The following is a 24,250-nucleotide window of genomic DNA, read 5'->3' on the forward strand; positions in this document are numbered from 1 at the left end:
GATCAATCTCGAAATAGATTCTGCGAGAAAAGCTTATCTTCGTAAACATTGCTGAGACACCAAACGCCAAGCTTGGTTCGTTTGAAGTATCATATTACCCCAGAAAGTGAATTTAACTTACGTGTTGGAGTTTCAGATCCTACCGATCTACAGCTAAGCTTTCCCTTGGCGATCCAATTCCATGGTGGAGCTTCGTAACCTGGAACTCGGATGTGAACTAGGCCGGATGTAACAGGAGCGAAGCTAGGGATTCGGAGGTTTCAAGTGCTGGCGAGACCATTGAGGCCCCGGATAATATTAGATGACAAGGGTGTGTGAAACTCCGTTACGCAAGCTGATCTTCACGTTCGTCTGTATGTTGCCAATATTGCCGTATTGTTCATTGAACAGAAAAGATCAGTTGTGCTTGAAAACACGTCATTGGGCCTACATACTGACCTTCGCCGTTTCTGAAATAAGGGAACGTTTCTATCCGTGTATGATCAGTCGCTCACGAGAGCTTACTTATACGGGGTGGCAGGGGTAGTTCGGAACAACCTGACGATGTTTAGGACATTCATGCTCCACTCACTGCTCGTGGAAATAATTCATAATATTTAACTCAGAGAATTAAGAGACAAAATAAGATACATTGTACTAATGACAAAAAATTGATAGGTAAATACGACTAAAGTGTTCAAAATATCATTGATATCGTCAAGCACCACTACAGGAGCATTCCAGCTCCTGCGAGCAGTCCCAAAGTAATACCGAGCACACTCGCAACTCCTGATCGTGGAGTCGTAGTTGAGGCGGCATTGCCATCTTCATCATCCTTATCGTCGCTTTCTTTTTCATCATCCTTGGAATCCTCCTTGTCAGATTCCTTGTAGACCAGCTGCACGGCAGGTACATAAGTTGCAATAGCCCAGTACTTCTCAACCGCAGTCCCAGTCAAGAAAAGATCATCCAGCGTCGTCATGGGCTCATCTGTTGCAGAAGCAAAAGACGCCAGCCGATTATCTGTCAAAGTGCTGCCATCCCAAGTACTGACAGGTAGCATCTTGTCTCTGTTGAAGGTCAAGCACATCTCGGAATAGGTGTACGACTCTGTCGGACCGATAGTAGAGACGCACTGTCCATAGGCATCTGCTCGGTAATCACTGTACCTGTTAGCCATGGCTGAAATCTTTGAGCAGGGTATTGACTCGCCTGGGACAGCAATAGGCAAGAGTTTCAGAGGGCTCCAAAAGCCCAAGCCAGAACTCAGTTGGATGAAGGTAATTGGGATTCCTGAATTCATCCCAGTCTGGGCTTTCCGGGGCACCCGATGCACTAGCCTTGTCATCACCATCGCCACCATGTGCTAGAGTTCCCACAGTACTCCAACCCGAAGGACAAGCTAGGCCAGGTGAAAAATAAGCGTATTGTCCTTGCACAAACTCGGTGGTCTGTTCATGGATGGATTCCCATAAACTCGCGCTGGGAATACAATCCCCAAATGTCATAGGACCGCATGTAGGAACGCCGAAAATCCTAACAGGTTCACTTGCGTTGACAAAAACATGATGGTCTGTCCCGGTTGCGCAACTGGATGGCGCGGTGAATGTTGTCGTCAGAGGACCCATGTTATGGGCATTGAAGCCCCAGAACTCAGTGGCGGTAGGCATAGTGACTGAAACTGTAATAGAACTGGACAGGTCTCAAAGATAGTAGATACAAGTATGAAAGACAGTGTATGAATCCGTCAGACCAAGCGCGGAGGGAACGTTGAGGTTTTCATAGTCCGATGACAGCCCGCCAAGCGCCAGTTCACAATACTTTTCGAAGTTGTAGCCCGGTTTTGAGGCTGCCAATGCTAGCCTTACGTCAATTTGGGGTTGGCAGCGACACGTTTTACCCCATGGGGTTCTTGGCTGACGGGTTTGCGAGAATCCTATCGGCGATTCCTTTGTACGAAATGCGGGGTGACCTATCAAAGAAGAGTTTTATGGCGGTCTGTGATTCATTGTCTGTTTGTTCAATCCTTTTGGTAGATGCCTCTGCGCTTAGTCCTATGAAAGCAAATGACCTGGCTCATGTGCCAGAAGTTATGCAACAGATATCACGTTAGGCGGGTTACCAAATAAATAGGGACTTAGAGCAGTATAGACGAAATTATTAGTCCACTCTTAGGCCATATATACACTAAGAGTAATCTAATATTTATTTTAACCACTAAATCAGTATCGGTTTTTATGCAACCCACCTGCACGTCCATCACATCTGACATTGGAAGGCACCGCGAAGAATACTGATCCTACAATTTATGGAGAGATGCCAAGACCTTTGCTTGGCTCTATAAATGCAACTTTACTTTTCAGCTTCATCAAAGTTAATCCTTGGCATGCTAATGCCAGTATGATCCTATCCCGAAGAGGGCTGGTCTTGTTCAAAAGGGAACATATGAGGGATAAATAGAGTAAGGCTCAATATCTGAGTTAAATATCTCTTAGTGTGTAGCCTTATCATCAGAGTATACCGTACGGGCTATACCCAACTTGATGATATGATCTTTATAGATAGCTCTGCTTCAATGAGCGTGCCGTACTCATCACTTTACATTGCTAGGGTGGAAATTCGTGCCGTTAGGGACAACCCGAACGTGATGTGAGTCAGCGTTATCTGTTGATTTATAACTTGACTACAGCTTTCTATCCGCCCAATTAACATACTTTCCTAGAGTTCTAGATAGCTGATACGCTGCGGAACGACGTTTAACCTTTTTTACTGTGTATTCGTTCCCCATAGAGCTTTTCTCAACTATTCATTCTCCAGCCAGACCTTTTGGCTATACACTACTTGATGAATGCACCCGCATTATTAGCCTATATAATGCATCTCGAAATACAACCCTGGACAGCAAATAGGATATTATCCAGTTCTTCCTATCAATATAACGCAGCTTACAGGTGAAGAAAAAAGATAATTGAGGTTGAATTGTCGTATGACTGCTCCAGAAAGAGAAAGGACCGAGCTCTCCGCCGGTTGAAAACAGCACCCTATCTACGCGAGGCAGAGATTTTATCCTGAAGCTAATCAAAACACTTTAAAGAGCGTGATTTCCATCTTGGTGATATCACTGAATGTAAGAGTATCTTCGACTCTGATCCCCCAACAACCTTGGTTCCAGCAGTTTCTCTCATAACGCAGTATTACCACAGCATACATTGCCACTCTCGCCCGATGTCTGTTGGAGGTATAGATGCCTTCCTCTACACGGCGCCTAACTGCCCCGGTCGTTTTGGGGGGCAAGGCAGCTACTTCGTCTGCACCAACCTGAGACGAAACACTTGCTGTGGCATTGATATCATCGACAGTCCCATTCAGTCTGTTGGTCTTTGGAATATCGGAGACGGGTTTACAGTACGGATGCTCGCATACAACGGGGGTAACTGCACCAACCCCGTGGCTTGGCGAGGCAATTCATGGGGCGGACAGATTTGCATATCGGATATGGCGTATCGGTACACTGGTTGTGACTACAGCTTTGGTCTTGCCAAGAGGGGTGCGTCAAGAGACAAGGTTGGGTGTCAGAGGCCTGATGTCCTTGTTATACCTGACGGAACTGAGTATGACTTGAGTCGCCTCAGTGATGACAATTTCGAGCAAATGTAAGACCATTTCATTGCTGCAGTCCTATTAATTCTGTCATTTGTTAACATCAAGGTACTTTGAACAGCATTGAGATTAGCATCAAAGCGACCAGCGCTTCTGACATCCCTGCCAAGTTCCAGGTAGTTTGAATGGTATCATGGACGACGAATCGGATGTGTGCAATGTCTCTGCACCATTATTGGATATTCTGTCAACGATCAAAATCTCTATCAGCTTGTTTTGATCATGATTCTAATAATGAGTCTTAGTCTGGGGTCTGGCTTCTGTAATTCTTGATCGCTAATTGGGTCATCAACTCTTGGTGTTCATCCTTTCCATAGCCGGATAGCTAGTGTCACAGTTAGCTCCCTACCCCGCATTGAACCATGTTCCCCATACCGCCTGGTTTAATTTCCTTCTTTTATACTGTGAGACGTCTCATTCCGACATCTCAGACTTGGTTCCGATTCACAAGTGCCTTCTCCTTCAACCACTTCCATGACTGCCGATGCCCCTGTTGCTTATATGGAGACAACGAAACAGCGGAGTCGGCGACCTGCATACACAACTGTAGCTTGGTATGCTCTATTGATCATAATTGCAGCGTCTTGCGTTATGTGCTGCCCTATTAGTCAGTCAGATGCTGACCCGAGAATCTCAGTGACACATGTCGAAAACGCAAGAGCAAATGCAGTGGTGGTAATCCCTGTGACCGTTGCCGTGAGCATAAAGCAACATGTTCCTATCCACGAACGACGCGGTATCGTTCAGGACGTCGAGACTCGTAAGTGTTCAAACCTCGGAACGCTTATCCCTAACACTTTTCTATATAAGTATTGACTTAGAATGCAAGGGCTATTTCCCGTTCGACAACAGATGCGGAGACGGTCAAGCCTGTGCGCCAGCAACGGGACCTGACAAACGATGTATCGAGTGACTGTTCTGGTGCTAGTTCGGCACCTTTAAGGTCTGAAAACTTTGATTACTATATCCGCCTTGGCGAAAATAACTTTGGTTCTGTGATCAACGATGCTACAAGAAGTCTACCAGGAACGTCCGGCTCAAACGTTGTGGGAGTTGATCAGATTCGCCGAGCTATCGAATATCGAACTGTTGGATCCATAGGCGGAGCCCTCGGAGCTTTCAACATGGAGACTTGGATTGCAGTCTTGCAGCTTTGGGACGAAGAAGTCGGCCTTCAATACCCTCTTCTCAACGTACACCAGCTTCTCGAAGAGATTGATGCAGCAAAACAGGACGCTGCTTCACCAAAGCTTTCTCCTGGGATTAACCATCAGTATGCTGCCGATATCGCCTTTCTTGTACTAGCAGTACTATCATGTATCAAAGACGCAAGCGCAGTTGAGGTGGCTGATCCTGCGATTCAAGAACTTTATGGAACCGTTTTAGTCCAAGTTCACACTGGACACGTCAAGCGTGAACCCTTGGTGTTATTGCTCCTGACTGTAAGCATCACCAATCTCATGACTCGCCCTTTCTCCCAATTTCGTATAGCGTACTAATCTTATCTTGTTCTAAGGCCGTTTATTCATTCCTCGTTGATCGCGAGGTTCTGGCATGGAGAACTACAGGGACTGTTCTCCGCCTGCTCCAGGAACTTGATTGCGAAGAGGGCAATGGTCACGACAATGAAATCGATGATAGATTCTTCTGGACAGTCTATACACTAGACAGGAGATGGAGCTTCGGCACAGGGCTGCCATTTGCCCTCTCAGATACCGATATCACTCGGAAGACCAAGCCGGATGTAAGTACCACTGGACTACTCTAGACATATGAAGCGGAGACAGATAGTTAACGATTGAACAGGACGGAAGTATCTCATCAGCATATTTACACCAGATGATTTCCTACTGTGGCATCGCCTCTGATGTTCGAAAGTCACTACTCAGCCCTTCTCCCTCAGCTGCGTCTTCAACGTCGACGCGCGATTTCCTCGAGTTCCGTGTTCTGCAGTGGCAACAGAATTTGCCAGAGAGATTACGATTCCAAGGCCCGCAGGATATTTTTGACTCGTCTAAAGAAACAAGAGGTGAATACAGACTTAGATTGTTGCTCTATCTAAGGGCCAATCAAATGAGGATCGTCATTCATCGCAAGTTCGCTACACGGTCAGAAATGGACCCTCTTGGCCCTTCCTCAACTCGCACCATGATTGGAGTTGCTCAAGCCACTATTCATGTACTTCTTGCAGTCGCTCGCGAGACGGACATATACTATGCTCAGCACAAGACTTTCAACCACTTTTTAGAAACAGCCTTGTCCTCACTCCTCTTGGTACTTTGTTCACCTGAAGCGTCCAACCATTCGTCATGTCTGACAGATGTTTTCATGGCGATGGAGTTTATAGGACAATTGGCCAAGAGGTCACCAATTTCCGAAAGGTTGAAGAATAAGTTACAAGGCATTCAACAGCTGATCTTTGAAGCCAACGGACAGAGTCTAAGACCCTCACATGCTCAGAAACTGGCCAGAGATACTACAACGTTGGAAGGCGCCTCGCAAATCAACAATGCAGCAGCAAGTATGAATTCTGAAGCTAGGAGGTCCGTAGCACATCTAGAACAAGGAGATATGCTCACGAATCCACTCAGCACATGGCCGACGGTCCATCAACTACCACTTCAACAAACAAGAAGTAACGCGGTCGTGGAACCGCAAGCAGAAACAATTGTTCCGTCACCGACGACATCTGGCCCAAAACCCTCTCAGCCAATCTGGATCAATTATGAGGGTCCATCCAGCCTTGTAGTTGCGGCTGATCAAAGTTCTCCAGTACAGTGCGTGTCATTCGAAAGTGTTCCTAGATTTGAAGGACTGTGGCCACTTCCATCCACGGATCCCTCCGGTTCGCAAGAAATGGACTTCACCAGCGAGGATCTCGCCATCTTTCGCTCTCCGGACATGGCTGAGATCTTGAAAGACTACGATTCCTTCTTTTTCTAGATACGTTGGATCATTTTATAATGCATCAAAGGGCACGATAGCACCTGAGCGGAATTTTGCACGAGCCTGTAATATTGAGTGACCTCCTGCGTCCGTCAAGGTTATCACAGTACACAGTCGCTATCAGACTTCGCTCGGAATCGGTACTGTGATGATCGCACCAAATTCGGCTAGGTAATGGAAATGAGCTGTGTCTCGGAATCGCTCCGGGCCGAGCTTAGGACCAGTTGGCCATGAGACAGGTCTAACCAGTTCCAGCAGCCAAGTCTACCAGTACAAGACTTGTGGATGAAGTTTAATCATGTTGATTGATATTAGTTCACGACCCAGGGACAAATGATAATGAATGAAAGAATCATATTGCTACTATGCACATCTAAAAGATATCTATTCGCCTTACAACTTTGGAACCATCACGCTGATGTATTTCGCCTGTGTCCAATCGTCGATAGCCTCCTTGCCACAATCTCGACCGAATCCACTCTCTTTGAAACCACCAAAAGACACATTTGCGTTAACAACTCCCCACATGTTAATAGCAACTTGCCCGCTCTCGAGCTCCTCGCTCACACGAATCGCCTTGTTGATGTCCTTTGTAAAGACAGCCGAACCAAGTCCGTAGGAGCTATCGTTGGCTAGCCTGACAACCTCTTCTTCGGTGCTAAACTTGGCAATGCAAGCAACAGGACCAAAGATTTCTTCTCGGATCACAGTCGCCTGAGGGTCGACGTCCACAAAAGCAGTGTTGGGCACAAAATGACCCTCGGTAGGCAACTTGGAATCATCTGTTCCGTGCAAGACTTTGACCTTCTCGTCTTGACCTATCTTGATATATCCCATAATTCGCTTTTTTTGTCCCGCGTTGATAACTGGTCCTTTCGTCGTTTCTTGCAACAACGGGTCACCAGCAACGGAATCCTTTGTTTTTTCTGAAAAGGCCTTGACAAATTTGTCGTAGATATCAGCGTGCACGTAAATGCGACTTCCTGCAGCACAGATCTGGCCATTGTTCACTGTAATGCCAGCTGCTGTCCACTGAAGTGCATTCTCAAAGTCGGCGTCGTCGAAGACGATGCTAGGGCCCTTGCCTCCGAGCTCCAAGCTGATCTTCTTCAGATTTGACTTGGCAGATGCAGCTAGAATCTGACGGCCCACGCCAGGGCTTCCCGTGAAAGACAACTTACGGATAGCCGGGTGTGCAGAAATGGCTGAACCAGCCACTGTCCCTAGACCACAGAGTATGCTGACAACGCCTGGAGGAAATCCTGCTTCGACAATGAGCTGGCCAAGCTTCTGGCCATACAATGGCGCGTCCTCTGGCGTTTTGATAATAAGGACATTCCCGGTAGCCAGAGCAGCGGCAAGCTTCCACATAGTGATCATCCTGTCCAATGATGGGTCAGCCTCAAATAAACACCAGCAAAGCTCGCTAGAGATGGCTTTACTCACAATGGTGCGTTCCAAGGAACAATAGCAGCACAGACGCCGATGGGGACTCGGCGCGAGTATGAGATACCCTGAGGGATGTGTAGAGATTGGCCATCGACCTTGTCAGCCCATCCAGCGTAGTAGCGGAGTGTCTCCACAGCTTGAGCAACGAAAATCCCACTAGATTCTCTGAATAGAATACCAGCATCGACAGACTCAAGCGTGGCTAACTCTTCGTTATCTCTTTCGATGAGGTCGGCCAAACGATTCAGCAGGTTCCTTCGAACCGTGGGCTGAGTAGACTTCCAGGTCCCATTGAAAGCCTTTTCGGCGGCTGCGACAGCCTTGTCAACATCAGAGGCCTGAGCAGCCGATATATCCGCGAGTACCTTCCCATTGAAAGGGTTCTCAGTCTTCACGGTGGCATTGTCTTGTGCAGGGACAAACTCATTGTTGATAAACAGTCCGGTATGAACTAGTTGCTATTAGCTTGCACAAAAGACCAATGATATGGGTGATTGAAGCTTACCAGTTATCTGGCGTCCACCAATCCCAGTAATTTTGACTGTAGACATATCGATAACACTGCGGCTAGGTCATATGAATTGATGGGTGACGTGGTGGGGATCTCTTCGGAATCTGTCGCACGATGGGCACGGTTATATTGCGGCAGAAGACTGTACCCGTTGCAGTAGCTTGACTGTTAAATTAGATTTAACAAACTTGAAATAGATCTGGGGTGATATAAGAACATGAATGTATGATAGAGTACCGTTGGCAGCGGAAACGCATTCCGAGCTTTCCGCCATATCAGATACGCCTTGATGAACGGTTATTTCCGAGCACCGTTTCCGCACACCTTTTGATTCCGAATCTGGGGCTATGTTACAGCGAGACCCATCCTGCCGAGCGAGTCATGGACTTTTGCGGTAACCATCTGTTAGCACCTGGTTTAGCATGTAAATGAGGCTTTTCGTGAACCTTGGTTTGGATGTAACCCGCTCGGAATGGCATCTTATCTTATCACCGTTTTTATCGCCGGGCTCGTTCCGAAATATTCTGTTGGAGATAATTGCCAGTTATTTTCTCAGTGGGGGTTAGGATGGGTTTTAAATCCTCTTTCCAGTATTGTTTGCCGTTGGAGGGGTTTGAGAGTGCCCTCCTGTTGCAGCACCTATGTTCTTATCACTAATAAACTTCATAGCAACCTTCGTTCTAGGAGATAACGTCTTTGCCGATGTATAGTTCCATGTTGCAACCGAATTCTCTACATCTTGTTCTCCTTCAAGTAGTTATAGTCTGCCATTGAATCTTCCACAATCACCAGAAGCTTCGCGGCATCCTCAGGGCCAAAGTCCTTCTCCCACCTTTTATATGCGATGTCCATATCGAAGCCCCTTGAACTCTTTGAGCTATCAATTGAGGTTGAATTCCAATAGTCGCTCATGAATTTCAGTTCCCGACAGCCAGCGTTTTCTGGGGCCTTTATGACGTCCCATTCGTAAACAATGTGCTTTTCATCCATGTCGAGTGAGTTGCAAAGCTTCTTGATTGCTGAATCTCCATCAAGAATATCGTCTGCATCAACAACGACCGGTCCATATTCCGGATCGACCTTTGACAGGAACCAATCATACAACTGTCGAGAGTACTGATATGTAGTATAGTAGGCCCATGACCTATCGGCAAGATCGATAGATCGCGCACCGCTTTCAGCTCTATACCAAGATTCGAACGTGAGGGCTGGGTGTCGAATTAGGAAAATTGGTCTCCACGATAGTAGCCACTTGTCGGGGAATATGGTTGGGTTGGTTTTTGGCGCGTCTGTGGACACAGAAGATCTCTCTTGCTCGACGGTAAAAGACGGGCTGGGAGGTCCACCCCACATGTGTTGTGATAGCTTGGAAGGTTCCCAGATGTAGAAGGTATGTTCCTTCAGAAACATGGACAGATTCTATAGACGTTAATACAGACCCGTATGAATCAATATGACTTACCTTGGTTTCGGCAGCCTCCAATTCCGTTTGGATCTCATCAAACCCTTCCTGGAGAAGTTTTTCAACACCTTCACGTTGCTCGTTGGAGACTGAGTTTAGCGGTCCCCAGTTGAAAGATTCTCGGGCGAAATCGAAAGCAGGCTTGAAATGGTAATTTGACTGAATCCATCCTGGCTGTCCAGAGAGTAGACGGCATAAAACATGAGAACAGGTGCGGTTGAGAGCAAATAGAAAAACGCTTTGAGTGCGAGTCTCAGGACTCTTGCTTCGGTCTATGCTTCCCATAATGCCTAGGAAGCAGTGAAGATCTTTTAAAATAATACGAATGTAAAAAGCAATATCAGACACAGGAGGCAATGGCAGAAACAAGATTTAATAGGAAAGATTCAAATCAAGCACATTTATACAAGGAAAGAAAGTTAAGTCACCGCTATAGTGAACTCCTGCAGCACACGAACAAACTGATTCGCGATTCATGATGATTGAATTTCCTCAGACAGGGTAATCTAAAAATAGACATCTGACCAGGTTGTTCCAGAGGGAAAGTCATGAGAGCCGAACATAGAGACAAGGTCTGCAATCTTATCGTTCTAATCTTGATAACACTATCTACTATCTTATCGATATGAAAGGGCAATCTTAAAGATTGTCTCAAATTTGAACATTCCCTACCCTACAGAGTATTCAGTTGATCAGATCTTAACCAAAATGCGACGCGACGACTGTTCTAGCACTGGAGTATACAAGTATCAATTATCTCGTTATATTCTTCTTTTATTGTGTTTCAAAATGTTTATTAAATGAATAACAATTGCCCAAGGTTAAAGAGAGTTGCATTTCTACGAGAAGTTACTGACATCTTATCCCATTGAATGTACATTTCAAGGTCACCTAATCCTCTTAGACTGGAACGCGAGTTCGACGCGTCGACATCCCTGTCAAGATGTAATTTAGGCCAATCATCGCATCTTATTTATTGTTACGTGATATTCAGAGACGCGTCTCCATACTAAATGAAACACCAATGAAACCCTTACTCTGTGGCCAGTGCTTCGCGTCTAGTCTTGCTTCCAGCATCAAAATATGGGCTTTCTCCAATCCCAACTGTACGGTGACCTGTACGCGCACCAAGCCCAGCGTAGTCAAAGATCGCGGTGTGGTAAACAGTACGGTTATCCCAAATGGCTGCTGCAGAGTTAAACATGTCCTTCAAACTACAAAAGATGCTGAATACTCACCAAGATCATATGGACTCTTCCAGCGATGTCTCAGTTGACAGTCATGTTCCTCGACAATCATCTGTAGGAACCAATCAAGAAGACGCTTGCTCTCATCTGGTGTCAGGTCGTTGATGCTCTCGCAATGATTTCCAACCGCGAAGAGGCTCTTCCATCCCGTGACAGGATTAGTACGGACAACCGGGTGGGTGGTTGTCAGGCTATCGCCTACGTTGTTAGGAGATCCTCGGGGCTGAGTGTAAAGCTCGAAACCCTTCTCTGCAGCAACTTTAGGTAATCTCCTCTGAGAAAACTGTGCTGTGAGACCCTCGAGAAACTTGCGATAGCTGGGAGAGATCTTGTCATAGATCTCACAGGAGGAGGCCCACATTGTGTCTGTAACGCGGTTAGAATGCTTTTGCTATCGGTTTCAGCTAGTCAAATACCTCCTCCAGTCGGCGGCATCTTGACCACCTTCAAGATCGAGTAATCCGGGGGATTAGGCTCATATCCAGCATCAGTGTGCCAGCTATTCCTGATATCGCTGGGTCTGTTTTTCCAAAGGTCTTCAGCCGGGTTGGCAGCCTTGTCCGTGGTAATAGTATTGACATGTTTTTCTTCGTCAGGATTGAAGTTCTGCAAAGGGTGAACGTGCAGTGTTGAAGACTCTGGTTTGCCAGTGAGTCGACCTAGGCGATCAGCAAGCTCCATTTGAAGCTCGTTGGTAAGGTCTTTCTGGGCACGGAAGAAGACAACACCACGGCGCGATACTGCCCATATTCAGCCACATGTCGTCAAACAATGCAAATTAGGTGACTTACTAGTGATAGCTAATTCACGAATGAGCTCATCGCTGTTGTCCGCTCTCAGCCAGTCCACGACATTTGCGTTGGGAAATTCAGTTCCAATAACTGGAGTGACACTGAAGGACTCGTAACCGTCCAACAAACCACTGAGTTTCAAAGGTTCTTTCTTGAGTTTGACTTTCGTAGTTCCATTGCTATTTCCATTCGACAAAAAGGTTTCCAACTGTGGATCAGACATTTCGAGAATAACGAAGATGTTAGGTTTGATGAGTTATGTTTAAGTCTAGTGCCAGCCGTCTGAGGACTCCGGTGTTTAAATATCTATTTGTTGGTGTAATCAGAGTGCCTCAGCAGCCTCTCGCGACACGAAAACCAAGGTTCGCAGCAAGGATGTAGAATATCTCGTCAAAAAACCCACCGAATAGTTCTACACGTCACCCATCTGTATAACAGTTCGCCTACAAAAGTAGCATGACAAGAAACAATAGTACACCATCAATCACCAAGTTGACGGTTGTGGTAGGTATTATTAGAGTAAAGTCTTGCTGCCACTAAGAATTTCTTGTAGTTCCTATTTGCATGAATTGGTCAGTACAGTTGAGATAGACTAGATTAAGTTGATATTAATTTTTGTTATTGAGGCACTTTGAATCATACTTAAATACGAGTTAGCTACTCTCATAACTACAAACAGAATACTAATATCAAGTACGAAATTATTGTGCGTGATATCAAGCATATCATTTCTATCTAACCAGCAGCAGCATGAACAGCCGATGGAGGAGAGTCCCTGTGTCTCAAGCGACGCACTGCTTGGTCCAAGACTTGTGTAAAGGTTCTCATCTCATCCATAGTGTTGTAATGCACCAGACTTGCCCGTATAATACCGTCATCTCCACGTCCCAAAACATCGTAGACTGTACGAGGTGACCAGCAATCTCCACTTATCAAGCGACATGCCGATGTTTCGTGGACCTCCTGCGCCACTCGATCCGATGAAAGCCCATTCACAGAGAAGCTGACCAAAGACACTCGATCGTTGGGATCTGAAGAGTGAGACCCATAAACAGTATACATGTCTGGGTTGGATGTCAGGTAGTCAAGAAGATATCCAGTGATGGCCTGCTCGTGACCAACGATGGACTCCCAGCCGACTTGGTCCTCTAGATAGTTGATAATGGGTACAACGGAATGTTCCAGCTCAATGCAGTGATTTCCAAGGCCAAGCTTGACGGACAAGGTATTGGGTTCGAAGAAATAGTGATTGAGGCTGGATAGGAAGCGCTGTTGAACACGTCGACGAGCATATATCTGGGAAAGATGAGGACCAAAGGCCTTGTACCAACTGAAGATATAAAAGTCGACGTCAAGACTCTTGACGTCAATTGGACGATGGGGAGCCCAAGCTACCCCATCGACGCATACCATGGCACCCGGGATAGTATGGACAAGGTCTGCGATGTCCTTTATGGGCTCAATCGTCCCAGTGACGTTCGACACATGTCCACAAGCAACAAGTCTTGTTTTGGGAGATAACAGAGGCCGAAGTGATGCAAGAGTGAGCCTGGGGTCTGTACCATAGCCCTTTGGTGGAGCCCACCACTTGATGACTATGCCGAGACTCTTTGCCAAGGCTCGCCATGCAGTGATTCCAGCTTCATGGCAGAGAACAGAAACAACAATCTCAGAGTCTGAATTGAGATTTGGGCGAAGTGAGTTGGTCAAGGTTCTGAGCAGACCGGTTGTTGAAAGACCAAATGCTGTTGGGCTCATTAGTAACAGAAGAATAAGGCCTCATTGGGAATTTCTGAAACCCAAGATGTAATGAAGTGACCTTACCGATTTCGTCTGGATCTGCATTCATAAATGATGCTATTCTTGAGTACTGGGCAGCACGTCTTTTGACATCAACATGGCTCTTTGAGTCGAGCCCGCGAAGATTCATGTGAGGATTGGACATGGTAGTCGCAATGCTGTTCGCAGGCCAGTTGTTAGAAAGAACTCATTCAGAGTTCCCTTGGGGTGTGTGTGTGACATGCCTCTCGATAACACCCTTGTATACCAGAGACCCAGCGCCATTGTTGAGACAGATGGAGCCTTTGTCCAGGCCAGGAAACTGCCTCCGAACGATTTCAGAGGCAAGTTGTGGCAGTCGTCTGCTTATTGTCATGATTGCGATGGAAAAAACGACATTAGTTTGATGTGGAATGACATGCGAGGAACGAGAGGATATATTCCCATTGAGTACATGTATGTTTCTGGTGTCTCACCGGTTCCATGCTAATTAATGCATGGTACATGGCAAGGCCTCTCTTCTCCACTCGATAAGCTGAAAGCGGAAGCGCGCATGCTGATGTTACATTCTCTTTTGACTGGGTTATGTGATGTGAAGTCTCCTTCGACATTAACCCACAGCAGGTAGTTTGAGAATGCGCAGGTTCATGGGTTGACTATATAGATAACTGTTCTCATTGACCGTCCTGATCTGAAATGTTTATCAATATCTACTTTAATGAGACTTCTTTGGCCATGCCCAGTGAACATGCTTACTGCTGGACTGCGGAGACGCTCTTTTGACACATCATCTCGCGTATCTAAGGTTGGAAGCGGGACCATAATTACAACGTAACCGCCTGAGAGTGACCCAACAACTGAATTATAAAGACCCCATGCTGCACCACAGTTGAGTATGGACCTCGCACGCTTTATTTCGTAAGGATCTATCAGCCCAGTCTGTTGCATATCATCACACAGCAACGCTTACTTCTAGGCGAGACAAGGGAAAAGAGAAAAGAGGATCTTGGCACATGTAGGTCAGCCTTCGGAGATGCGACCGATGGCCCGACCCTCCATCTCACCCGTCCTGCGATCCCATGTCCAATCACTACGCCACCTGCAATACAGTTCTGATAATCAACAGTATCCTAACCTATTGCAAAGGAGCCATGAGCATTGAGCCTATGGAACGCACCTCCAAATCCACATGGTCCTGAATTTCGTCTCGTTTTCATGCCTAAGTGGAGTCTGTCTGCACTGCAGAGAGAAGCCTCAAACAATGCATCTGCTGCGGAGGGGTAAACAAAAGACTGCTTACAGGTTAAAGATGTCATTGCATGTTGATCTCCAATGGGGGGAGAAGGCTGTTGCAGCAGAAATCTCCAGTAAGCTTCCCGCGCCACTATACCTAGGAAGAGGCAAAGTACTCATGATATGGCTTCCACTAATACTATATAGTCCCTTTCTTGACAAAAGGGTAGTGATCCAAATGACTGAAGAGTATGTCGAGCCGGTTCTCACGGTGAAGAACGCCACTTTTCGCCGTTGCCGTTATGGGAGATTGTCGCATATAAATAATATGCAATGCACTACACCATGCATATGGGAGGGATGTACTGCAGGACATCCAATCGACATATACCGTAAAGGAACTAGAGGGATTCACCCGCTGTCGTCACCACTTGAGACAATACCGCACCTATTTCAAGACCCGTGCCACGGGCCCAGTGTCTTGGATCCAGTTCAACTGTTCTGTTTGCTTTGTAAGCTATCAGATATCGCGTTCGATTGCCAACGTCTGATTGTGTTGATACCCCTTCACCCATTCTGTTTAATCCATTCGCTCTCCAACATTGAGTTTATCCCTTCTGCCAGGATGCAAGCCGAGTGCAACTCGAATACCCACCTACAAGACTTGTTAAGTCAGCTTGCAAGCTATTTTAGGGCAAACGAGAGTGAGATTTCCGCTTCGGAAGCCTCCAAGTGCTTCTTACGTCTTCCGCCACCGGATTCTGTCGCTTTGATTCGCCTCTTCTTCTTGCTGTGCCCGTCTTGTAAGTCTCTCGTGGCACCACTAGATGAATCAGATATGTGATCTGCCAAAATGGCAGCACATCCGCAGATATCATGACGAGATTCAAACCACCATACGCTATGCGCCTGTCATTGACTAGAGAAGTACTGAAATTGACTGATCTGATCCTTTGCAGTTCGATCGGTCTTGTCACGCCAAGGTGACGTGTCTACTCCGAGTCTGCCAACAGCGTCCAGATCTAGCAACAATACCGATACGAATAGACAAGCAGAGTCTCAAGATTGCACATCTCAGCTTTGTGATCAGCAAATCACACATGAAGCCGACAGCCTAGGCCCTGGCAGCTTAGGTCAGTCTCAAGATCCGGTTTCCATAGATAACAATCACCCAACCACCGCACAATATGCAAGTCCCGGCGGGAGAAGTACACTGACCCAGATGTTCCAAGGGTTTGACAACTCTAACACGTCTCCTCTGCTACAGCAGAACACCATCTGTCAGCAACAGGCACTGAACGAATTGCAAGACCCGATAATTGGCGCGTTAGTGTTAAACCCCTCTGATACTACGGCCCTTCCAACCGTGTTTGATGACGACACTCTTGTTGAAACTCGACTTACCAGTTGTAATGACATTGACTTCACACCATCTCTGCGACTGCTGCTGGAAGCGTGCAAAATAGATCGCAGTCTATTCTTTCACAAAGTTGAAGAATCCAAGGCAGCATTCCCAAACGGACAAGGCTGGAGAGCCGCCATAGCTATCAAGCAAGATAATGCTGATATGCGGGACTTGTTGAGTATTTACCACAGATTTGAGTGTTATAATATCTATCGCCATACGGTAGAAGCTGGCTATCATACCGGCGAACATTGGATACGAGACAAGCGTCGCGAGCTAGCCCAAAAGCTTTGCGACGACTTTCCAGAGCGCTTTCAGGATGCAAAATCCGCCAACAAATGTCTCAACTGGGTTGACCAGGGCTGTAGATTCCACGAATGGACCAGGATATTTAGTGAAGTATCGGGACTAGGAATCCTCATCGCCTTGCCCTCGGAGATACCTCGTTCAGCGTATGTTACTTCTCGATTGATTGGGTGATTGTCTTCTCACAAATGGAATTACAGGTACACTTCCAGATGCACGAAAGAGCAGATGAGCGCAGCCGCCGTCAAATTTAGGGCTCTTGGCATTCATCATCTCGTGAAAGATCTGGAACTCTCCGAATTGGGCAACCACGTCGCACAGAGATTGGAAGAAATGACAACCGGGAAGAGACTTCGTGTCGATGGTGAGCCCCCAAAGGTAGTGGCGAGTATGCTTCACTATCTGATGTCACATTATTGCAGAACCGGAACAAGATCCTCGACGTTCTTGGAAGTCACCACGATTGATGTCATCGTCGGGAACGCCAACTTTGGTGCAATCGGATCTGAGCGCAACATCGCCTGGGGCCATAACCATATGCGAAGACACAGCCATGTGGGACCAGACCGAGTCTCTTTGTCTCTCACTGTTACCTGACGATGAGTTTAACAATTGTATTACTTTCTCTACCACTGTTACCAAGTTTGTGCTAACCTTAGTTAGATGAACTGAGCTCGTCAACATATTGGGACTTCACCATGGACAACCAGCTGTCAACCTTTTCTTTTCCGATTGATGAGCTCTACCAACATCTGAACAACACAGATAGCCAAGCAGCAACTTGCAGTGGCCCCAGCAAGTAACTACTTAGTACTGCATCCATTCCACCTACTTCCGTTTACAAGAAAGGAACAATTGTCAATTTCCGGCGTTCTCAACAGACAATGACTAATTAAAAGAAAATGAAAATTCATCACTTTCAAGCCCCTGTTGCTCCAAGATATTCTCTCCTACCAGTCAGCATGGCTCCATGCGTCTTGGCATCAAGGCTGGCCTCCCGGAACAGAGAATACTTCTTGTTATGCCATTCAACACTGTTGATTTCTTTGCCATCGTGATCTTTGAACTTGGCGTCAAACTCGGGACGCAAAAAATAGATGACGGAGAACTTGTCTTGGCCGACTGAATCTGGTGGTGGCACGACACGGTGGAGGGATGAAGCCAACATGCCATTGGACAGAAACCGCAGCGAGTCTCCAACATTTACAACAGCATGGCCTTCTTTGGGTGGGATAAAGGACCAGTCATCACACCCAGGCAGCATGGCCTGAAGACCATCAGACTTGGAGAAGACAACAGTCAGTGTCCCCATATCGGTATGGGCCATGTTACCGATTCTCTCATCGCTGCTACCCCAAGGCAAGTAGTTCAACATGGCCATGTTAGCTGACGACGGCTTGTCCTTCCTGTGGCAATCCTTCAAGTCGTACGGCAGCTGCAAAGCCTCAGACAAAATGGAAAGAATGCAATCGGTATATCCATGAACCTCACCCATGAACATTTTGAACAACGCTAGGTTTTGATCAATGTCTTCCGGAACGATCATTGCGTCTTCGCCAAAGATGCCATTGTTGTGAATCTGAGATATACGTGTCAGTGTATGATGCGCCTCGAGTGAGAGAGCCATACCGAAAAACTCTCGTAGCCATCTTTCTTTCCAGAAAACGGCCCAACAGAGCATCCGGCTCGCTTGTAGCTGTAATGCATTAGCCGAGTTGCATAAGTAGGTTGTTTTATCGTCGTACCCTAGAAGTCTGGATGGCAGATATTTCTCAGTGCTGTATTCCTCCTTCTCCTCTAGTGGGAGCTTGAAGACTGTCTTGCCAATGACAGCAAGTTGTTCAACGAGCTTGAGGATACCGCTTGTTGATGGGTCTTGGAAGTCAAGATAAAAGAACCCGTAGGTTTTGCAGGACGATACAAGATCATCGATAGCATCGGCTTGGCCGGTGAGTAATCCAGCCAGGGAAACTGACTTGAGATTCGCGATTCTCTTTACGTCGACAGTCATGATTTAGAAATAAAAATTTCTCTGCTAGTTGAAGATGAAATATGTGAATTGACAATTTCTGGGAGTCATGTTTCGTTTTAAATACTTCTATTCGTTTTAGCTGCCATTCGTGTCATGTCATGAAATAAGTCGTTCACCCATGCTCTGTTGAGGGCTTCCACACATCATCAAATCTCATTATCGATATAAAATTAGCTCTAAAGTATCACCGTTATCCATGAATATTACCGTGAAGCATCCGCGGTACATGCATTGCAACACATCCTAGAATGCTCAGGTACCAGGTATCAAAGCAACTTGCATCGCGAAGCCGATGAAGAATAAAATTATCTTATAGATAAGCCCCAGACCGAGCGGTGTTAGCTTTAGTGCCATTATCTATCCACTTCCACCTTCAATATCTCAACACACTGATGGTGAGCCCGGCTGCTTATTCCGTCCGAGAACCCAACAACCCACAAGCGAGCATATTTAATACAGCATTCGTAGCTCCATCGTCAGCAAACCACATCAGGTTCAGAGGATAGCACTGGGGAAAAATGAGAACACTCAAAACACAAAACTTCAATGCCTTGAGTCTGGCTCAGCCGACCAACTTCAAGGCAATGCTAAAGTCTGGCACAATACTATGGGGCACTGGCTGTCGAATTCCCCACGAAGAAGCTGCACGAATCGTTGCCTCGACACCATATCATTTTTGTTTTCTCGATGCGGTTAGTTCTTATTACTCAACAACGGGAATTTCAAGCCATTGACAGATGAGAACAGGAACACACGCCGCTAAATGCAACGCTACTGGTCAGCCTCATTCGGACCATCCAGTATCACTCAAATGGAACAATGGTACCGCTGGTGCGGATTCCAGGTTGCTCACCAGAGCTAGTTCCGTATGCCCTGAACGCGGGCGCCGGCGGAGTAATCATGCCTCACATCCAAAATGCAAAGCAGGCGGAGGAACTGGTCCGGCTGTCGAGATTCCCACCAATGGGCGACAGGAGTTATCCTCCAGCTGCCTTGATCAACAAGCAGCAACATAAAACGCCAGAAGGTCAGACGACATACGATGTTTGGAACAACCACGCTGCTGTAATCTGTCAGATCGAGGATCTGGAAGGACTGGAAAACATTGAAGAAATCTGCCAAGTGCCTGGTGGTATGTATTGTCCCATTCCCTTTTCTAAAACACCAAGCAGTGGCAAATACTAATTTCGCTTCCTTAGTTGATGGGCTTTTTATCGGCACTGGCGACTTGCGGCTATGCATGGGAATGGCTACTGGGAGTCTTGATGGCGATGAGCCTGCTTTCGTGTCTGCCCTCGAGAGAATACGGGACGCAGCTAGAAAGAATAATCTTCCTATGATGGGATTTGGTATATCTCACTCAACATTGGAAAGTAGGATTAACATGGGATGGAATGCTTTTATCATCCACGGAGACATTGATGCAATATGCAAATCAGCTATTCAGGCTCTGGATTCATACAGTGCTGTCGCCCGTAGCACTGTTTCGAGCGAGAACAAGAATGGAGAACACAATAATGGCACAAAAAGGAAATGGGACGGAGAATAGTGGAAAGTTGTCGGTTTATGGGGTTTTGTTCCCTCCTTTGACGCATCAATACCACGTTTTGGTGAATATCACCTTGTTGCCAATGCGATGGCATGACTACGGAGTCAAGTTGCGTAGGAAACTATACTTCCACATGCCAAATATTCGTTGTAATTCTTAAGCACAACCCACCCCATATTGCAGATCAACTGTATCAGTACACCTTCGACATAAATATCAGCCATCCCGCCGAAGTAGTTTCCCAATATCATCATTCTTTATCTCAACTACAGGAATCTCCCAATCATGCAGACTAAGAACATCAATTTTCCCGAGGACGTTCTCTTCAGCAGGCTCCTCAAGCTTGCCAATGAATACAAGGATCAGATTATCGTTGATGACCACAGTCATGATACTCAGTTTGGCTATCGACATGTCCTTGATGGCACTTCAAAGCTTCTACAAACGCTACGAAGTCTCCATGGGTCGTCCCCAGACCAGGATGAAGATCTTTACGTAGGGGTTTTGGCTCCGAACGGCTATGAGTTCATCATCTCAGTTCTTGCTGTTCTGGCCTTTGGTGGAGTGGTTGTCCCTATGCGTGAGTTACGCACCAAGAGCGTAGGAGTTGCCGTCGGCTAATACAACAGAACGACAGCCACAGGAGCCCTTCCACAGGAGGCAGCCTTTATGCTTGAACAGTGCAATGCGAAATATCTGCTCGCAAGTCCCGAGCATGTTGATCTTGGAACAAGAATTCAGGCAGAAGTCGAGATACCATTAATTCCGATTGAGAGTCAAGGTGAGACTGACGCGCTGCTACCGATAGAAGCATACAGTCTCGACACATCGATCAGGGTAGCTGAGGATCGCCCCAGTATTCTGTTCTTTACTTCAGGCACAACGGGCGCCCCGAAAGGTGTTCTTCATTCACGAAAAACCATAAACAAATATGCTCGAATGGCAGAGGCAGGGCCAAACGACGACATTTGTCTCATACCCAGCGGAGCATTTTGGTCGGTCTACTTCACAAAGGTCTTTCAGATGCTACTTACGGGTGTTCGCATCGAGATCCAGAATTTCGGGCGGAACTATAATCTCATATGGGAGAAGTTCCGAGAGAGGACAGCCACCAAAATAGTCTTATCTCCGACCTTCTGGTATGGCATGATGCATTATTTCCAGGAAAACATCTCAAAGCTTCCCGAAGATGTTGTTCGGGAGTATATTGAAGGTGCTATGCATCTCCGTGAGGCTACTGCAACAGGGGCCATGCCTTCTAGAAGATTGAAGGAGTTCTGGCACGACCTACGCGGAGGAAGGTCTCTCAGAGTGTTGTATGGATCAACGGAGTCCCAGGAGACACTGATTTGCAATGGAGAAGTGGAGTTTACTGAGGTAAGACGTATCGAAATTAGAGATATGCACCCGCTAACGTGAGAATGGGTAGAACGATCTTGGGACTCCTCTGCCAGGTGTCGAAGTTAAGCTTGAAGGATCTACAGGAGAGCTTCTTGTCAAAACACCATCATTGTTCCTCGCGTAAGTTTGTCTTTGCATCTACTACTGAGTCATGTTCTCACTGATATTTGACAAGTTATTTGAACCGACAGCGTGATACCGATGAGCGCTTTGACTCTGAAGGGTTCTTCAAGACGGGGGATTTGGTCACCCGCCATGAGGGAAGGCTGATCTTCCAAGGAAGAGCAAACATGGACTGTGAGTATTCTCTTATACTTTCTTTTGAGTATCATCATCTAACTCTGCATAGTATTCAAGTTCTACACATACAAAGTCCCTCGAATGCAAGTCGAAGCATGTCTCACAGCACTTCCATACATACTTGAGGGATACATCCTACCAGTAGCTGATCCACACTGCGATACCCGTGTGGCCTCTCTTGTGCGGCTTCATCATGACGTTGGAAAAGTTGATTTGAGCAGGATCAGAAGCGACCTTTCAGAAGAACTCCCAGCATACCAACTCCCGACCATTCTCCGTGTACTGAGACAGGGCGAAGAAGTTCCAAGAACCTGGTCGGACAAGCTCGCAATGAAGAAAGTGGTACAGAAGTTCTTCCCGCAAGACAGTGATGATCGTCTCTACGACGAGTCAACTGAAGTCATGGATGTGAGCGAGTTCATGCGGGCCAAGACTACCAAGTTGTGGGATTTGTCGGGAATGCGGCAGTAGGCCACTTCGTTCTCGGAATAGCTGAACAACAATAATCCAACAAGTACGCATCTACTATAATCAAATGTGTTTTTTATTGATCTATCAACGAACAAAGATTTGTCTACTTGCTGTCAAAAATCCTATGAAGCACTGGGAAGCTGCATAAGCTCATCAATCGACTCCTTCATGATTCGAAGTGACCAATGAATCTCTTCTGCCGTGATTACCAGAGGGGGTGAAATACGGATGATACCTGTGCGGCTTGACTTGAGCTGCCCAAGGTTAGTAAATACCTATAGACTGAACTGATAAGACTTACTAAAAGGCCCTTTTCCTTCATCAACTCGCAAAGGCCTATACCAGTATGGCCGTTGGTCTTGGACTGGTCAATCACTACAGCGTTGAGCAGACCCCTGCCACGAACTGTCTCGATGATGCTTGTCTGGGCCTGGATCTCCTTCAAGCCATCGCGCATGACGCAACCAAGACGCTCCGCATTTTCTGCCAAATTCTCCTCCTCGACAACTTGGAGGGCACGCATTGCAACTGCCGCACCCAGTGGATTGCCACCATAGGTTGATCCATGCGTTCCCGGCTCGACGGTGAGCATGACAGCATCATCGCCTAGTACGCACGAGAAGGGGTACATCCCACCTGTCATGGTCTTACCCAGAAGAATCATATCAGGGCGAATCCCGCTCCAGTAGTGACCCAAAAACCTTCCGGTTCGACCAATGCCTGTCTGGATTTCGTCACAGATCAGGAGGACATTGTGCTTGTCACAAAGGGATCTCGCATGTCGAAGATAGTCGTCATCAGCGACGATAACACCTGCATCACCTTGAATCGGCTCAACGATAAAGGCTGCTAGGTTGAACCCTGCTGCTTTGAATGCTTCATCTAGTGCAGCCTTGTTATTGTATTCGATGTGTCGATTGGTTCCAGGTATGGTGCAGCTGATGTTTTGGTCTAGTGGCCCATAATTGTCTCGCGACATGTTGTCAGAAGCAAGGGCAATTGTTGCCAGCTGGAAATGGAGGTCAGTCGCCGTGATCCGTCGTTAACATCTTCAGTGAGCAGAGTAACGTACCGTTCGGCCATGATGGTTTCCAGCTGCACCGAATACGATCGCCTGGTTTTCAGGCACGCCTTTAACCTTGTAGGCCCATTTTCGAGCAACCTTGATGGCGGTCTCCGACGCTTCGGCACCAGTACTCGAAGGGAGAACGCGATCATAGCCAAAGAGACCAGTCACATATCGAGCAAATTGGGGATAAATGTCGTTATGGAAAGCGCGAGACGTGAGAGTCAGCCGAGAAGCCTGGTCAACAAGGGTTGCGACTAGTTTCGGATGACAGTGTCCGTGGTTCAGAGCCGTGGAAGCAGCGTGAAAGTCGAGATAATGACGACCTTCAGGATCCCAGACCGAGGCCCCCTGAGCACGGGAGAATACGATGGGAAGAGATTGGTAGTTCTTGGCAGAATGATCTTCTTCGGCTTTGAGTGCATCTTGAGAACTGAAAACACAAGAAGGGTGTAGTTCACCGTGGTTGAGATGGCTGTCACTCTTCACGCCCATGGTTCGACTTGTGATTTGGTGATGTAGAGGTTGATGTTAGGTTACTGGAGCAAATAAAAATAAACCCGAACTTGTTGTAGAGTTGAAGGAGGAATCTAGGCCTTTGTATCCTTATTTTATAAGTAATTTTATTCATCATCGTCAAACATTCTATGCACCTCTTATCAC

The 24,250-nt window shown here is 46.7% G+C and overlaps 11 protein-coding genes across 11 annotated transcripts; 4 read left to right on the forward strand and 7 right to left on the reverse strand.

Moving 5' to 3' along the window:
• Nucleotides 1-706: 706 nt before the first annotated feature.
• Nucleotides 707-1,649, reverse strand: FPSE_03833 (uncharacterized protein; the record flags this gene model as incomplete). Its single annotated transcript, XM_009256951.1, has 2 exons — nt 707-1,142; nt 1,246-1,649. 2 exons carry the CDS (start codon nt 1,647-1,649, stop codon nt 707-709), a joined length of 840 nt encoding a protein of 279 aa, XP_009255226.1.
• Nucleotides 1,650-3,204: 1,555 nt separating this feature from the next.
• FPSE_03832 (uncharacterized protein) lies at nt 3,205-6,582 on the forward strand (the record flags this gene model as incomplete). The annotated part of the gene is made up of 4 exons (XM_009256950.1): nt 3,205-3,632; nt 4,469-5,081; nt 5,156-5,383; nt 5,446-6,582. The coding sequence occupies 4 exons, from the start codon at nt 3,205-3,207 to the stop codon at nt 6,580-6,582; spliced, it is 2,406 nt and encodes an 801-aa protein (XP_009255225.1).
• Nucleotides 6,583-6,978: 396 nt separating this feature from the next.
• On the reverse strand, nt 6,979-8,585 carry FPSE_03831 (uncharacterized protein; the record flags this gene model as incomplete). Its single annotated transcript, XM_009256949.1, has 3 exons — nt 6,979-7,966; nt 8,032-8,485; nt 8,540-8,585. 3 exons carry the CDS (start codon nt 8,583-8,585, stop codon nt 6,979-6,981), a joined length of 1,488 nt encoding a protein of 495 aa, XP_009255224.1.
• A 692-nt stretch (nt 8,586-9,277) lies between these two features.
• Nucleotides 9,278-10,292, reverse strand: FPSE_03830 (uncharacterized protein; the record flags this gene model as incomplete). The annotated part of the gene is made up of 2 exons (XM_009256948.1): nt 9,278-9,964; nt 10,008-10,292. 2 exons carry the CDS (start codon nt 10,290-10,292, stop codon nt 9,278-9,280), a joined length of 972 nt encoding a protein of 323 aa, XP_009255223.1.
• Nucleotides 10,293-11,040: 748 nt separating this feature from the next.
• On the reverse strand, nt 11,041-12,268 carry FPSE_03829 (uncharacterized protein; the record flags this gene model as incomplete). The annotated part of the gene is made up of 4 exons (XM_009256947.1): nt 11,041-11,192; nt 11,246-11,620; nt 11,671-11,994; nt 12,046-12,268. 4 exons carry the CDS (start codon nt 12,266-12,268, stop codon nt 11,041-11,043), a joined length of 1,074 nt encoding a protein of 357 aa, XP_009255222.1.
• A 512-nt stretch (nt 12,269-12,780) lies between these two features.
• FPSE_03828 (uncharacterized protein) lies at nt 12,781-13,990 on the reverse strand (the record flags this gene model as incomplete). Its single annotated transcript, XM_009256946.1, has 2 exons — nt 12,781-13,790; nt 13,870-13,990. The coding sequence occupies 2 exons, from the start codon at nt 13,988-13,990 to the stop codon at nt 12,781-12,783; spliced, it is 1,131 nt and encodes a 376-aa protein (XP_009255221.1).
• Nucleotides 13,991-15,682: 1,692 nt separating this feature from the next.
• FPSE_03827 (uncharacterized protein) lies at nt 15,683-17,365 on the forward strand (the record flags this gene model as incomplete). Its single annotated transcript, XM_009256945.1, has 3 exons — nt 15,683-15,860; nt 16,017-16,914; nt 16,969-17,365. 3 exons carry the CDS (start codon nt 15,683-15,685, stop codon nt 17,363-17,365), a joined length of 1,473 nt encoding a protein of 490 aa, XP_009255220.1.
• A 322-nt stretch (nt 17,366-17,687) lies between these two features.
• On the reverse strand, nt 17,688-18,779 carry FPSE_03826 (uncharacterized protein; the record flags this gene model as incomplete). The annotated part of the gene is made up of 3 exons (XM_009256944.1): nt 17,688-18,347; nt 18,398-18,464; nt 18,514-18,779. 3 exons carry the CDS (start codon nt 18,777-18,779, stop codon nt 17,688-17,690), a joined length of 993 nt encoding a protein of 330 aa, XP_009255219.1.
• A 921-nt stretch (nt 18,780-19,700) lies between these two features.
• Nucleotides 19,701-20,349, forward strand: FPSE_03825 (uncharacterized protein; the record flags this gene model as incomplete). The annotated part of the gene is made up of 2 exons (XM_009256943.1): nt 19,701-19,932; nt 20,000-20,349. The coding sequence occupies 2 exons, from the start codon at nt 19,701-19,703 to the stop codon at nt 20,347-20,349; spliced, it is 582 nt and encodes a 193-aa protein (XP_009255218.1).
• Nucleotides 20,350-20,634: 285 nt separating this feature from the next.
• On the forward strand, nt 20,635-22,521 carry FPSE_03824 (uncharacterized protein; the record flags this gene model as incomplete). Its single annotated transcript, XM_009256942.1, has 5 exons — nt 20,635-20,929; nt 20,987-21,726; nt 21,779-21,870; nt 21,926-22,047; nt 22,100-22,521. 5 exons carry the CDS (start codon nt 20,635-20,637, stop codon nt 22,519-22,521), a joined length of 1,671 nt encoding a protein of 556 aa, XP_009255217.1.
• A 122-nt stretch (nt 22,522-22,643) lies between these two features.
• Nucleotides 22,644-24,082, reverse strand: FPSE_03823 (uncharacterized protein; the record flags this gene model as incomplete). Its single annotated transcript, XM_009256941.1, has 3 exons — nt 22,644-22,775; nt 22,823-23,530; nt 23,594-24,082. 3 exons carry the CDS (start codon nt 24,080-24,082, stop codon nt 22,644-22,646), a joined length of 1,329 nt encoding a protein of 442 aa, XP_009255216.1.
• Between the last annotated feature and the right edge of the window lie 168 nt (nt 24,083-24,250).

The sequence above is a fragment of the Fusarium pseudograminearum genome, chromosome 1, assembly GCF_000303195.2.
Source record: "Fusarium pseudograminearum CS3096 chromosome 1, whole genome shotgun sequence".
Classification (NCBI taxonomy): Eukaryota; Fungi; Ascomycota; class Sordariomycetes; order Hypocreales; family Nectriaceae; genus Fusarium; species Fusarium pseudograminearum.